The sequence below is a fragment of the Amphibalanus amphitrite genome, unplaced genomic scaffold (genome assembly GCF_019059575.1).
Source record: "Amphibalanus amphitrite isolate SeventyFive unplaced genomic scaffold, NRLGWU_Aamphi_draft 000139F_arrow, whole genome shotgun sequence".
Taxonomy (NCBI): Eukaryota; Metazoa; Arthropoda; class Thecostraca; order Balanomorpha; family Balanidae; genus Amphibalanus; species Amphibalanus amphitrite.
In genome coordinates, this window is record NW_024881634.1 from 440822 (window position 1) to 455187 (window position 14366).

The following is a 14366-nucleotide window of genomic DNA, read 5'->3' on the forward strand; positions in this document are numbered from 1 at the left end:
TTTTTTAATTTTAAGGCAGCTAGTTCGAGTAAATATAAATTACAAATACACAACAAATTATATTTAATTTTCCCTCATCCTACATTCCTATTCATAAACTACATTTCCTCGCGCGTCGGCTCCTCCAGAGCCCCGCACAGAGTGGCACCAAACGGCGCTCGTCTGTCTCCCATCCATCACACACAGGACAGACCGGGCGACGCGCGCGGCGCCGAGCCCCGGCCCGGCTCACGGGCGCGCCTCGGAGCGTATCTGCGGTGTGGCTGCTGACGCTGGGACTGAGTAGGTGCGGTGAGACGCGCAGGATCGCCCCATGTATCAGCCGCAGGTCAACACAGGAAGGGAGAGGTGCAGAGGAGGGGCGCGGAGGGGGAGTCTGGCGAGCCGCCCTCAAACACTGCGGTCGGAGGTATTTCCGGTGCGGGAGTCGGCGGTACTCTGGGGAGAGAGGAGAGCCGCAGCCCCGCCCGAGAGGAGAGCCCTGACATGTCTTGTAGCCGCCACGATGCGTCAGGGTAGGGCACGACACGGCACGTAAGAGTACAACACGACATGACACGGTGTTCCAAAGTACGACAAAACACGGCACGCCAGAGTATGACGCGGTAGATCTGAGTACGACACAATACGTCGGAGTACGATTCGATATGCCAGAGTACGAAACGGCACGGTGCCGCACTCGGCGGGAGAGGCTGCGCGGCCGGCCGATGGCCGCCGTCACGCTCGTCACGGTACGTCACGCGAGAGCGACCCACCTCTGTGCCGGGTGTAGACGGTGCTCGTGGTGGCTGCTGGGGACCGTTGGATGGGTCCGGCCCCCGGGCCCGGCACCTCACCGCTCCCTGCCGAAAACACGGAGCGAGGACGGTCAGTGCACGGTGGATGGCCAAACTCAGCGCACGGTCAAACCCAGCAGCGCACGGTGAACGGTCAGCGCAGGGTGGACAGTCAGCGTACGGCCAGTCAACGCAGGGTGGAGACTGGAGAGTCAGCGCAAAGCCGACGGTCACATATTGGAGTGATACACGGGGCGGAACGGACGGAGACTGATAAGCAGCACACACGCACAGCACAAACACAGCCGGGAACTCATAATGAACGGACCTACGCAGCGGGCGAGTCACCAACGCTCCGTAGCCATCTGCCTACAGCGTCTGTCACAAATGGCCGCGGTGACCGGGCCACCTGCCACAATACCTGGCAACGGTCGGGTATAACGGCAATACACTCAAGTGACACTGATAGCGTCTCCTCTTGGGTGACACACATGTCCGAAGGGTAACCTCCCGACCTGACGTGATCCGTCCATTTGACGAGATGTCACATGGAGTCCAGCGAAGCAAAGTATAGATAATAAAAGTCCATAACCCACCCTGTCGAAATAAATTATTCAGCCTGCCCTTGACCAGTGCCTTCTGTCTACTGTGGTAACGGACAGGTGACAACCATGCACCAGCTAGCCCAGGTAGCGGCCGCCACCAGCGCACATACCGCCCTAATCGCTGTCGGAGGCAGTACCGCCGGCGGCGCACAGTGTTATCGAGCTGACCAGCTGTGCGCGTGTGACAAACAACCTCGGGGCCAGGCCGGGCTGACGACAGGTAGGTCCGTGAGTCATACCATCGCCGAGTGACGTCACAGTCTGTCACCCAAATGTGTCACCTGGCTAGAGGGAAGAGGATATCAACTGGCGCGAGACATGGACGAAAAAGAGACGAGACGAGGCCGTCAGACGTCACCCATGAACGAGGCCAACTTCCGGGCCGTGGTCTGACGCAGAGTGACGGATGTTCCATCAAACTCCGCCGAAACGGGCGCTCCACCAAGGTCGCTGCCGCTATTACAGCGCCCAGCCGCTATCGGGCAGGCTGATAATCTATCAGACTTCCCACGTATCATCAGCGCGGCTCCCACAGTGTGGACGAGCCCTGACCGCCGCCAGCCAGGTTACTGAACCGATCCGCCAGAACGCCCAAAACCAAGACACTGCCCATCCGCTGGATATGGTGGCGTTTGGGGTTTCAGGGCACCCCAGACTGCAAATGTCGCCGGAACACATAACCTGTAACCATCCGCTGGAAGTTGGGACTTCACCTCTCCTCTGACATTCGTCCTGGAATTCTGCTGTTTTCTTCCATCGCACTATCCACACACCTTCCCCATGCGAGAGGAACAGTTACAAGGTGATCTTTGATCAGAAGCAGCCGAGCGGGCGTCCGGTGGACCTCGATCCGCTCGAACCTGGATTCCTGATCTGCGTGACCCGCTCCTTCGGATGAGAGCTGATCGACAGGAGGTCGGCAGTGTTGGCCTGGATTCCTTGCGTCCTGGATCGTCGGTCAGGGCACTGGTGTGGAGTGTAGGTCTTTGGTGAACCTTTTTTATGGCGTGGGCCAAGAAGGAAATAAGTCCAAAAGAGAAGACACTGAATTTGGAGGGACAAAGACGCACGACTACAGCAACGAGTATTGCTTTAATTATTCCGTGGGAACATACTCCGAATGTCACAGGCGTAAAAACTTATGCCACTTTCATACAACATAGAGCAGTTAACTGACCCACGTCCCATCGATCCAGATTTCGCGAGCAACTCTGCAACTTTTTCAGCCGCAACAAATGCCACATGCCAACACAGCCCGGCAGTTTCGTCAGCTCTGAAGGCTCACATGCTTCGGCTGTTGTTTTATACATTGCTTTGACCAACGCTCCCTCGCTGTCCGACAAAACCAAGCCAAGTACCAATCGAACCGTGCGTCAGTTGACAGTTTTAACTGCCCAATATCCTGCGTCGGAGGTGCTTCGTGGCGAGCCCCGCAGAACAATCGATCGGACTCCGCCCTCGCCGGGTAAACACGAAGCGGGCACAAAATGAGCCGACTGACCACACCTCCGCGAGGGTACCGGGGCAGCCATCAGCCCTCGTCACAACACAAATAGCGACTGGGCGATATTTGTGTCGGTCTTAGGCCTTAGCATCAACGCGTGGTTCAAACGAATGCAAGACACCGGTGTTGTCGTTCTTGCCTCACCCAACCACATCGGCCCCGGGACCACAGCCTCTCCAGTCTCCACCCACTGACAGACAAACTGGCCGAGGTGCGGCGGCCGGTGAGCGACGTTCCATGGTCACTGGCCAGTGCGGTCACCTGACGTCCCGGTAATGATACACCAGCCGGACACTGGAAAATAGTCTATATCCGACCGGTGAGGGACAGTAAATGTCGACAGAGCCGAGGCTCGAGGAAGGGATGGGAGAAGGTAGTGATATCTGCAGCCGACTGGCAGCGATGTAGCCATGCTGAATCGCTAGCAGCCACCTGCGTTTCACAGCGGCATCAAATGTTTGCTCGCTGATTAGCGGCAGCATTCAGACATGGGAGTCAGTTTACAACGGGAGTTTCCCAGGTCTACAGCTAAAGAATACCATGTCCCTGTCACTGAAAAGCCATGGACGCCATCAATGACCTTCACGCAACACCCCAAGGTCATCATTAGCCGGGATCTCCCGAATAATGGTAACTATGGAGACTTTTGTCCCCCGGGTCGAACTAAGTTCCAGCTTCTATGCCGAGGTCATTTGGCGAACGAGCAGCTTGCACCATTTTGTCTCCGAGTGCCAGGCGGCCCCTACTGCTGGCGGCGCAGTAGCCCGGGCGGGGGCGACGGCGGCGGCGTCGGCGTAGTAGCTCAGGCGGCGGCGACGGCGGCGGCGGCGGCGGGGGCGGGGGCGGGGGCGGCGGGGGCGGGGGCGGGGGCGGGGGCGGGGGCTACAGTCGACCAGCGACAGACGACATCGGAACGTGGACCTAGCGACCTACGAGCAGGGCGACGACCAAGGCCCGAGGCCGGGATGCATGACGAGCTAAGGGATGGAGAGTGCGACCCGAGGACGGAAACTGCAAGAAATAACTGCGGTGTCTGAGCTTCGGCCCTGCCAGGCCTTTACAAAACATGACAAAACAAAACACATGGGCGACCCCATACAATATCTCCCTCGGCAGATCTTAACTTCAAGCCTGAGCCTATCGGAGAGCAATGTTGGAAATGAGGCCCTTTGCTGGTCCCAGTCGGGTCCAAACGATTTTGTTCTCTTTTACAAATTTATACTCCGGCACCTGAAATCTCTTAAATTTCCAGACTGTGTAATGAAAAACTGTTATTATTACGCCTAAAACATGCAGCTATAGCATTGAGAGAACACATTTTATCAACTATCACATTTAGTAGGCCAAACATATGATTTTCCTGTTGAGTGTTCTAAAAGCTGGCCGGTTCTCCGGACAGATTTTATTCTCCGGGACCAGGACCAAAATTCACAATTCCAACATTGTCGGAGAGTCAGTCACCCATTAGTAAATCCTTTGGTGAATATATGCCGCTGATGATCTCATCTGACACGTCATCCGCCATCAACACAGAGCACACTGTCCGATCAACCCCATCCCGTCCGATTCAACATTCAACCCGATGCATCATTCGCTCGATACGGATAATCACTGCTGCTTTCAATCCTCTCCACCACAGGAATAAATCACCCCCACCATCGTCATCGGTGCCATCGCTTCCACCGCTTCCATCGTCTCCATCGCGCGCCTCTCTCCACCGCGGCCGCACCCTTTCACAGCGGCGTCCGTGACAGGTCGCAGTGGGCCGGCTAATCGATGTGGCTCCTCTGAGCCGCCGGTAGCGTGGCACGACGCCCACCCGCCGGCTGACCTTGCATCGCCCCGGGGGATACGTCATCGGGGCGAGCGGGACAGAGGTGGGGCTCCGGGGCTCGGCGACTGAGGCGGCGGTGAGGATGTCGGGTGAGAAGGAAGGGTGAGAGATAAGGAAGGGGGAGAGGGAAAGAGAGGGAGAGGGAGAGAGATATGGGAGGGAGGGAAGAATGAAAGGGAGAGAGAGAGAGAGAGAGAGAGAGAGAGAGAGAGAGAGAGAGAAGAGAGAAGAGAGAAGAGAGAAGAGAGAAGAGAGAAGAGAGAAGAGAGAAGAGAGAAGAGAGAAGAGAGAAGAGAGAAGAGAGAAGAGAGAAGAGAGAAGAGAGAAGAGAGAAGAGAGAAGAGAGAGAGAGAGAGAGAGAGAGAGAGAGGGGGGGGCAGTGAGCAGGAGACAGACAAGATAGAAGATGCAGGATAGGAAAAGTATGCGAAAAGAAAGGTGGAGAGATCGTGAGTGAGTGGGGACAAGAGAAAATAAAAGTGGGACAATCATGGACAAAGGTAGAAAAATAGACAAAAAGAAAATAAGAGAGGAGAATGGAGGAAAGAGGAGGAGAGCAGAGTAGAGCAAAGCAGAGCAAAGGAGAGAAACAGAGCCTATGAGGCGCGGGTCGATCCGATGGAGATCGGGGGACCACGGGGAGGGCGGCGGTAACGGTACCAGACGGTAGCGGAGCCGCTCGCTCGCTCAGCCGACGGCCCACGGAAGGCCGGCGTCCGGCCGACGCGCGCGGCGCCGCGACCGGAGGTTCCGTTACCGGCCTGTGTTCACGGATGACGGCCTTCACCGCCGCGCCACCAACGGCCACCGGCCCAGCTGAGCGGAGAGGATACGTCGGACCGCCAACGGCCGTTTACTTTGAGCTGGTCTTGGTATGCCACCATGTCAGGTGACAAGGTGGTGTTGCGAGCTGGCAAGAGCGAGATCGCTGGACGTGATAGGTGATGAGTGATGTGATAGGTGACTGGAGGGCTGAGTGATGAATCATGCAAAATGTAGACCGCAGAGGCAAGATGGGCGCAATAAGACGCCACGGATGGCTAAGATGCATAGGGGCGGTACGCAGGCAGAGCGGCCACAGGTGGACAGATATACGGGCCTCTGCACAGCTGACCAAACAAACCAGTCTCATACCAGTCAGAGGTCCTCCCCGCGGAGAGCATCCCCGTGACGTCACCAGCACCAGGGCACGTGGCGCCTCGTGATGCAGGCTGAGTCAACGTAGTTGATGGTACTCAATCGGCACCAACTGCATTCCCATCAACTTTCGGCTGCATACTCTGCGTCGTACGAGCTCCAGGTGCCCGCCAGCTGCTGCCGGTTGGCTCTTTGTTTTAATCGGTTGGTACTCTTGGCACAGAGCGCGGCCACGTGATTGGCACTCACCGCCTATCGTCACTCTTTCCTCCTCCTCCTCCCCCTCTCTCCAGCACACGTGCAGCGGTGGGGTGCAGACCGAAACCCAACCTGCCCAGTCAGCGAAAGTTGTGCACTGCTTCTCGGTTCCTTCTTACTCTGCGACGGTTACAAGCGTGTCACCGAGAGCTGCACCAGATAATTCGGCGACCGGGCCGGGCCGGCCGCGTCAGAAACCGATTATTCAGCGCTCGCTGTTTATGAATGAGGCTCAGAGGAGAACCCGTGACACACGGCACGTGGGAAAGGCTGGGGACCTTCGGTCTGGGGTGGTCCGGGGTACTGATGCAATCATGTGGAGATCACACGGATGGATCAGAGGACGAAGCATAAATGCAACATAACCAGATTCATTCTGGTGTCATCAAAGTGACCATCTGACATCAGCCATTTCAGCAGCTACCACCCTACCTTTATTCTACCTACTCACGGACCAACTACCAAAAGGCGTCGGTACTCCCGTCTCCCACCCTCATGAGCCTCATCCGTATCCTCTCAGCCGTTCCGCTGAGTTCAGTACCACTCCGGCCGACGTTGGGCCTCAGCGGCGCCGGTCAGCACCACGCCGCGCCGACCGTCGAGTGGTCACACGCTACCGCCGCCGGCATGACAGCGCAGTCCGCGTCTGTGAGCCGTCATGGCAACCCAGCCGGCCGCCAGTCATCGACCAGAGCGGCCGCAGCAGCTCGCTCTCGCGTCCAGGAAGCTCGCGGACGGACAGAATGTGGACGAGCTGAGCTCTAGGACAGATAAAGTGTGGAAGAAATGACTGGCCGGCAGGGGATGACGTCTGCCGAAGGGCTGCGATGGAGGCGATGGAGAAGTGGCCGACTCAGCTACTTCATTTGCATCTTCCATCTCTGTCATATTTCTCTGCCGTCTCTACCACAATCTCTGTCGCCTCTTTCACCTCTATTACACTTCTCTGCCGTCTCTGTTACACCTGTCAGGCACCTTGCTATCCCTGCCGCCTCTGTGACGCCTCTGTGACAGCCTTTGTGATCTCCTCTGTCATTTATCCCACAACTGTCACACGATTCTCTATTCTCCACCACCACTGCCGCTCCGAGACGTCGAGGCGGGCTGAGAGGGGAGGGGAGGAGGCGTCATCAGGCACGCACCACAGTACAGCCCGGCACGCACCACAGGTCAGGGCGTCGTCCGAGCCACAGCGAAAAACACACGCCATCGAGACGCGGCAATGATACACCAGCACGAGACTATCTATTCAATTACATCATGACTGATGCACTGAACTGGCCCGCAGCAAGGTCGTATGAAAATAGACCAGTAGAGCCAGCCTTAAATCAATGCCACAGCTGGTTAGAACGGTCCCTCTTTTACCGAGCTCGGACAATAATCCTGGGCAGTGCCGGGCCGAACGGTTGCGCTGAACAGAATGGACCGGACGGTGATGAGCGGTAGTGTTCGGACGGCGTGCCGGCGAACCAATCACGGGCAGGTCACATGGCTCGCCCGCCACTGCGGTCAAACACATCGACAACCCATCCAGAACTGCCGGTACGACCTTAAAACTCGCCTTGAATTTCGCGAACGTTACAGAGGCGTACCCATGCGTCATCATGAGTCTGTGAAAGAAATGTCTGACATCATCGGGGGCCACTCTCGGTCCGAGACCTTACAGGCGTTGCAAACGACAAGACCAACAGACCGGCCATAGAGGCGAACTCCCGGCGAGAAGGTGCGACTGACACTGGGGCTCAAAGTCCTGTGTACACGGCTGACAGCGACCAGCGGACCATTATCGGCAGCTGGCGCGCCGCCCGCGTCCCAACAGGTCCGGCCACCGTGATAAGCTCGACGGGATCGGGCGGGCCACGTCATCGCGGCACGGAATCACAGGAATGGCCGGTAGACAGCGGCGGGCCTGTGATGCCGCGGAGAGCCGGGTACGGTACAGAGGGCTGGCGTCTGGCAGTCGCGCAGAATAGGTCATGGAACAGACCGCCAGATAGCCGGAAACACAGGAGGGCAGACCGCCAGACAGCCACACAGAACAGCTCATGGCACACAGGACAGACAAGTTGTGTCGTCATTGGTCTGCCCCTCCCCCACCGAGGTTGAGAAAGGCTTCGGTTGAGAGGTGCGGGCCAAAGTCTAGCTGAGTCATAACACACAGAAGTTACTCAGACTTACGAAACTGATAGCAATTGACCCCTGCCGAGTGGCGTGCGACTTTCACTGGTTTCCGCCAAAGTACGGCAATGTCGCAGTTGGCTGAGTGTGGCCTAACTCCGTTCACCTTTGGACATGACCCAGAAGCCTTCCACTCTCCGCGAAACCTCTCAGCGTTCGTGCACGTCAGCTCTGCAGATAAAACCGCAAGTGCATCACCGCAGCTTCAGGAAGCGAGGTTTCTTGGACCCAAAATCACGGAATGCCACTCCGACCCATGTTGCAATCAGCTGACTCATTTAAACAACCAATCCAAAGAAATTGAAGCAAGTGGCTGCAAGCAAGCACACCAACAGGCATCCCAACAGGAAATTCTTGCAGAACTGCCGTCCCGTCGTCCCATGCAGAACATTTTACACCGTCGACTGGAACCCGGCTACGGTCTGTCCAGTTTTAGCACCGTGTAACTGCCACTTTGGTGAGCCATAGTCCGTGTCTTTTGACACGAACTGCCCACGGCGTCTCATTTGAGCCACGTTTGGCTCCGGGACAGCAGGCGTGACACGACATAATTCTGGCGATTGAATTCCTTCGAAACGTCAACCACACCTGAGTCGGGGTCACCTGACCTGACCCGAAAAAAAGACCGAAAGGCCGTCGGTCAAAAAGGACCAGCCAGCAAACTGTGAATATGCATTGAGACTAGGACAAGACCTTCAGTCAGACGAAAATACGCTGGATAGCTCAGGGAGTCAGGCTTGTTGGTCAAAGTGCGGGGTTGGAAAAGCTTGTTATTATTAGTCGAAGGACCCAGAACCAAACTAAGCTGCGCCTTGGTTGACGTAACGAAAATCCCCCCTATCACAACACCACATCTATACCAAAGTTCAACGAAGATGCCAAGCATTCGTCTGAATATTGTCCGTCATTAAAATACATTGCTCACCTACTCTTCTCCACACCAAGGCACCAGACAATACCGTAGCAGCCTACGTAATGCACACAATACCCCACGAGCCGGATATGCCGGCCGCCCGGCGCCGCCGCCCCCTCCGCGTCAGCTGGGGGCGGGCGGCAGCCGCCGGGGTCACTGACCATTGTGTGAGGTCACTCCATGTCCGTTCTCCGGCCAGTACCGTCCGGTGCCGCTCTGCTCCGCTGCGACACCCGCGTCAGCACCGACAGCAGCGTCGGCGCGGTACTCGTTCACCGCACTCACTTCCACCGAGCACGGCATCGCATCGGGCTCCGCCACCGACAGCACTCCACCTCCGACTGACGACAGCGGCGGCCGGCCGCGCTACCGCAGCGCAGCGCGACCGGGGAGAAACCAGTGGAAGCCGCCACTCGGAAGAGGCGCACTTCGACATGATGCAAGCGGAACCGGTGATAATGAGAGAGATGACGCATAACCAGCGGATGTGAGCGATTCGTGCCAATCAGTGCAGGTACGAATACATTAAACCTTGAATGAAAGCCGAAAGGGAATAGCAAAAGTCCCTCTGATGAACGAATAAAGATGGTCCTAAAGCATGTGTATGTGCTTCCTTCAGAACTACTCCACGTGACAAATTTCCAACTATCTGCATCACTTCATGACACACCTCATTTGACAACGCCATGTGCATGGAGGACCTCTAAAAGCACAGCCAATAATGCCACCCTCCTTCACCACTATCAGCCCCTGCCACACCTTCCCGATGCAGACAGCTCACGGAGGAGCAGTGGCACGCCACCCGTCCTCCGATCACCGTCACCTGGGTCAGCCAGCCGGCCGGCCGGGCGCCGCGCCAGGCCCGGCCGATGACGGCGCCGCTTCCGGTCAGCGGGTGGCGTGCAACGCCGGACCGACGGAGCGCAGCGATCGCGAAGGTCGGCCGGGGCACGGCGTCGTGCCAGCCGCGCCGGCGCCGACGGGGCGGGACCGGCAGCGCGACCGCACCTGGAGCGAGGTGACGACGGACGGAAGGAACCGGACGACAGACGCGCGGTGGGCGGGCAGCGGCAGACGCAGGAAGAGGGCCGATGGACCCACGTGCGCGGACAAACGAAGGTCAGGTGTCGACGGACGATCAAGAGTCACGGATGGACGCTGGATACTGACGAAAAACAGACGAAGAAGAGGAGTGTGGAAACTTCTCTGTCAAGTGTTCACCACACGAGCGCCCAAAGCGTGATGTTCAATAATCACAAGGACACTTCTGAGGCCGAGTGTTGCGCTCTGTCCCGAGAAGAAAGCACGTCGAGAACGGAAAACACGCGTGGGCCTTGGAGGCGAGGTCAATAAAGTCACGAGAGGTCGAATGTCAAAAAGAAGCGACGGCGCGAGAAACTTCAAGTCATGCAATCCGGTTATTCCAACACACCAACTTGACAGTAGGGGAGAGTGGGGTAATTTGGCCGCTTTTTTTAGAAAACGATGTAACTAAAAATCGACGACACATTTCTGCATTTTCTGAACGCTGACAGGTGTGGCATACATTTTACTTTCTTGGACAGTAAACTTAAAATGATAGAGTAACTACTTATATTGAAATTGTGACGTATTACAAAGGTCTGCAAAGCGGCCAAATTGCCCCACTAGCAGGGTTATTTGGCCGGGGGTGTGGGGCAATTTGGCCGGTGTTAGTTTGAGGCCATGATTTTTGTTATAGGCGAGTCAGCTTCACATTCAGCAATGACGCGTGTCTTACGACGCACTTGAAGCATTTTGGAGGTTGACTCAGCCGTCACAGGGGTCGAAAATAGTCAAAATAACGGCTCTAGATGCGATGACAGTTTTTTACGAAAAGCTTTTGAAGTAATCAAGCTAGGCCAAAACTAAAAGTACCATCGTAATTCTCTCGTCATTCCGCATCGAAACATGTATGTGTTGACCTCGAGAGGTCAAGGTCAAAGGTTGGCTTCAGGTCACGTTACCTCAGGTCGCTTGACCTCAAGGTTACGTGAGTTCAAGGTCATCATGTATATCATTCGATGCGCCTTGACGAGCTGAACACAATGATACCACTTGCGCGGCTGTATCTTTTTTCTGTAAGTATTTATCAGCAAAAAAGCGTTAGGTAACCTTTGATGACGTCACATGCCCTTACAGCTGTCCAGTAGGAAATGTGGCATCAAGGTAGTCAAAGTTGGTCATGAAATATGTCCTTTATGGTATAATTGACCATGACAACTCGGCCGTCCCAGCATAGTGACTCTGAGCGCACCGGCCAAGTTGCCCCGCTAGTCCCGGCCAAATAACCCCACATTGCCATTCTGAAATTTTTTGTCTATAAAGTCGTCATGGCTGTACAGAACTAGATGAAATTGCTCTTGGAACCGCTGAACACCCTCAAAAATGGCGCTATAATGTTGGAATTCGCTTGCAACCCAAATACTACATGTTATACAAATTTTTAAACGGAAGTAAAAGTTACCATTTTCTAACGAAATTCACCTTTTATTAATTTTGAATAAAACTAAGAGGGGGAAAGTTTCGACATTTGTTCTCGAGTTAGTTCTGCCGACGACAAATGAATAGAGACTAAAGTTATTTCATTCACTTTTATCAGCTTTCGTACAGGTGGGGGCGGCCAATTTACACCACCGGCCAAATTACCCCACTCTCCCCTAACTAGTCACAGATTGTCAATCAACTGTGATACCAATACCAGGGACATCTCAATGTTACCACTTCTTTCAGAATATATTCCGTGCCAATATCTTCATCCCAAACAGCAGCAGTAAACTCCAGTAGTGAGAACAGTGATGATACTTCAGCAGTTCATAGCAGCAGACCCTAGCAATAAAGGGCAGTAGTAGACCCCAAGAGTGAGAAGCAGCAAATATAGGCCCCAGCAGCAGACAAAAGTGGCAAACCCCAGCTGCAATGAAACAGTAAAAGAAGCTGGATAGGTCCTCTGAAGTAAATATCAGCAAAGACCCTGGTAATAAACATCCGCAAGGCGCAAAGACACTGGTGGTTGACAACAGCAGAAAACCCTGCCAATTGCCAGTGAGCACTAACAATACATGGTTGGTGCCCAACACAGTAGAACAATGTAATGTAGATTTGAATTGCAGAGAACAACAGCAAGAGATACCGGCAAAAATAAACTCTAGCAGTCCACAGAACAGAAGACCCTTGTAGCAGCCCACAACTGAGGGATGAGGCAGCCAGTTGTCCAGTGTGTTACACTAAGCTGCCGTGCAGAGGCAAAAACTACTATGTTGGGTCAGAGGTTGGGCGACCCAACACAGTAGTAGTGGTATTTGCTTTTGCACGGCAGAAAGCAGCCTGATAAATTGAATGGTTTCACCTGTACTTATCCATGACACATTATGTAGCCATTGTCCACCACAACAGGACTTAAACCTTATCAATCCAAATGACTTTCATGCATCCTATGCAACATAGGTAAGGAAAGTGGGATACAACAGAAAAACAGAGTGATATCACTCCATGACTTTAACAATTAACACAAATCACAACTGATAAGTGATAACTGTAGCACATATCTGATATATCCTTATCTGATTTCCATGAAAAGTATTTCAACAATTCTCATAATAGACATGAGCAAGGGCACCTTGAGGAAATGCACTGGTCAGCATAAATAAGAAGCAGCATAGGGTGCATGCCTGGATTGCAGATTAGGGCACCATTTCCATCATTAGCTGCTCTGCTTCCAGCTTCAACCAAATGTGAGGTGAACATGTTGCATGGAACTTTAAATACTCAAATACTTAGAAAAGAAATGAAACGTATCACTTCCCTCAAAGATGTTTCATTAAGTTTTATGAAAATTATGCCTATAATGATAGCACAACAATAATAAATGAGAAAGAATAAGAAGCAAAATCTTAGTTTTCACTTTGCTGTAGTAATGCAAAAGAAAAATAACTATGCATCTTATAACTAAGTTTGCTGGCTGATGTCAGCTGATTTGCTGCTTATGAAGATGAAACAACTTCATTCCTGTTTGTGTTTAACAGAAAATTCCTGGATAAGAACTGCAAATTTGCTCTAACCCTAAAGCATCTCAAATAAGTAAAATAGCTTGTAGGATTATGAAAGCCTCTGAGATTTTTAGCTCAAGGTGCATCTTACAGCTCAAGGTGTCTATTTTTGTTAAAAATCCACAGGTAAAAATTTGAATATTTCCTTTGCAATTATTGGAATAGGTTTTTTTCAAATAACTTAACAATTCTACATGCTGATACTATAATAACTAGCCGGGTCAACCCAGGGCTCAGGGCTGAGAGCACACAAAACTATAATCTATGATAAAAAATTATTATGTACAGTTATAACAAGAAATAAAATTTAAGGTTTCCTTCATGAAAAAAATAGATATTTCTTGTCGCTCAACCTGGCTTATACTGGCAAAACCAAACCACATTATTGACAGATCAAATTATCCGCAACTCGGACATACCTAGCCATTCATCAGACTGAGGAAAGAAAGAAACCCAAAAGCATCTGCTTTTAATTAAAAATATCAAATGCATTCAAAAACTAAAGAAATTGTAGCTACACATTCTAAAAGCATTACAATTAGTGGAAAATGCCATAAAAAGTAGCTAGACAAGCAAAACAAAGTGCGTCGGGATCGTCACAAATATATAACTGGTGTCCCCGGCTCCTTCAGGACAAGTAGGAGAAAAATGATGGACGCTTTGCAATATGAAAAGGTGGGTGAAAGTTTAAAGTACTTGAAAACTCCGCTTTAGGGCAAAAATCGCCGGAAACTTACCGGTGTTTTGTAGGGGATCCACGGGAGGTGCCATCAGATCAGCCATGTTTGTCAGCTTGGCAGTGCGGAATCATGAAATGTTACGGTCATATGAATTTTGAATAATTTCCCAGAACGAGCGGATACTCTTTGGTGTTATCTCTCGCAAGGCGGCTGTTAATCTCCTCAGGAATATAATTAGCCAGCTGCCGAGAAATTATCACCATCCAAACAAATAACCCAAGGGGACGCAGCGGAGGCTGCTCGCACGTTGAGCTCTTGATGCGCCTTTGAATTATTGAAAATATTACATTTGAATTCGCAATGTTTATGTTTAACCCATATTAATCATACAGTTGGTGGGATAAAATAAAATAC

At 52.8% G+C, this 14366-nt stretch overlaps 1 protein-coding gene across 21 annotated transcripts in view; it reads right to left on the bottom strand.

Annotated features, from left to right (window-relative positions):
- LOC122382427 (MAP7 domain-containing protein 1-like) overlaps positions 1-14258 on the bottom strand; it is a 34206-nt gene extending 19948 nt beyond the window's left edge. For 9 of the 21 annotated variants that reach the window (XM_043367715.1, XM_043367712.1, XM_043367711.1 and 6 more), the window contains exons 1-2: positions 9367-9527; positions 756-842 (exon numbers count right to left, since the gene is read on the bottom strand). In XM_043367715.1, coding sequence (XP_043223650.1) covers positions 756-842; positions 9367-9508 — 229 coding nt within the window. In that variant the 5' untranslated portion in view covers positions 9509-9527. Of the gene's footprint in view, positions 1-755; positions 843-9366; positions 9548-14009 lie in introns of those variants that run through there. The other 12 variants (XM_043367725.1, XM_043367719.1, XM_043367728.1 and 9 more) reach the window with 10 other exon arrangements.
- Between the last annotated feature and the right edge of the window lie 108 nt (positions 14259-14366).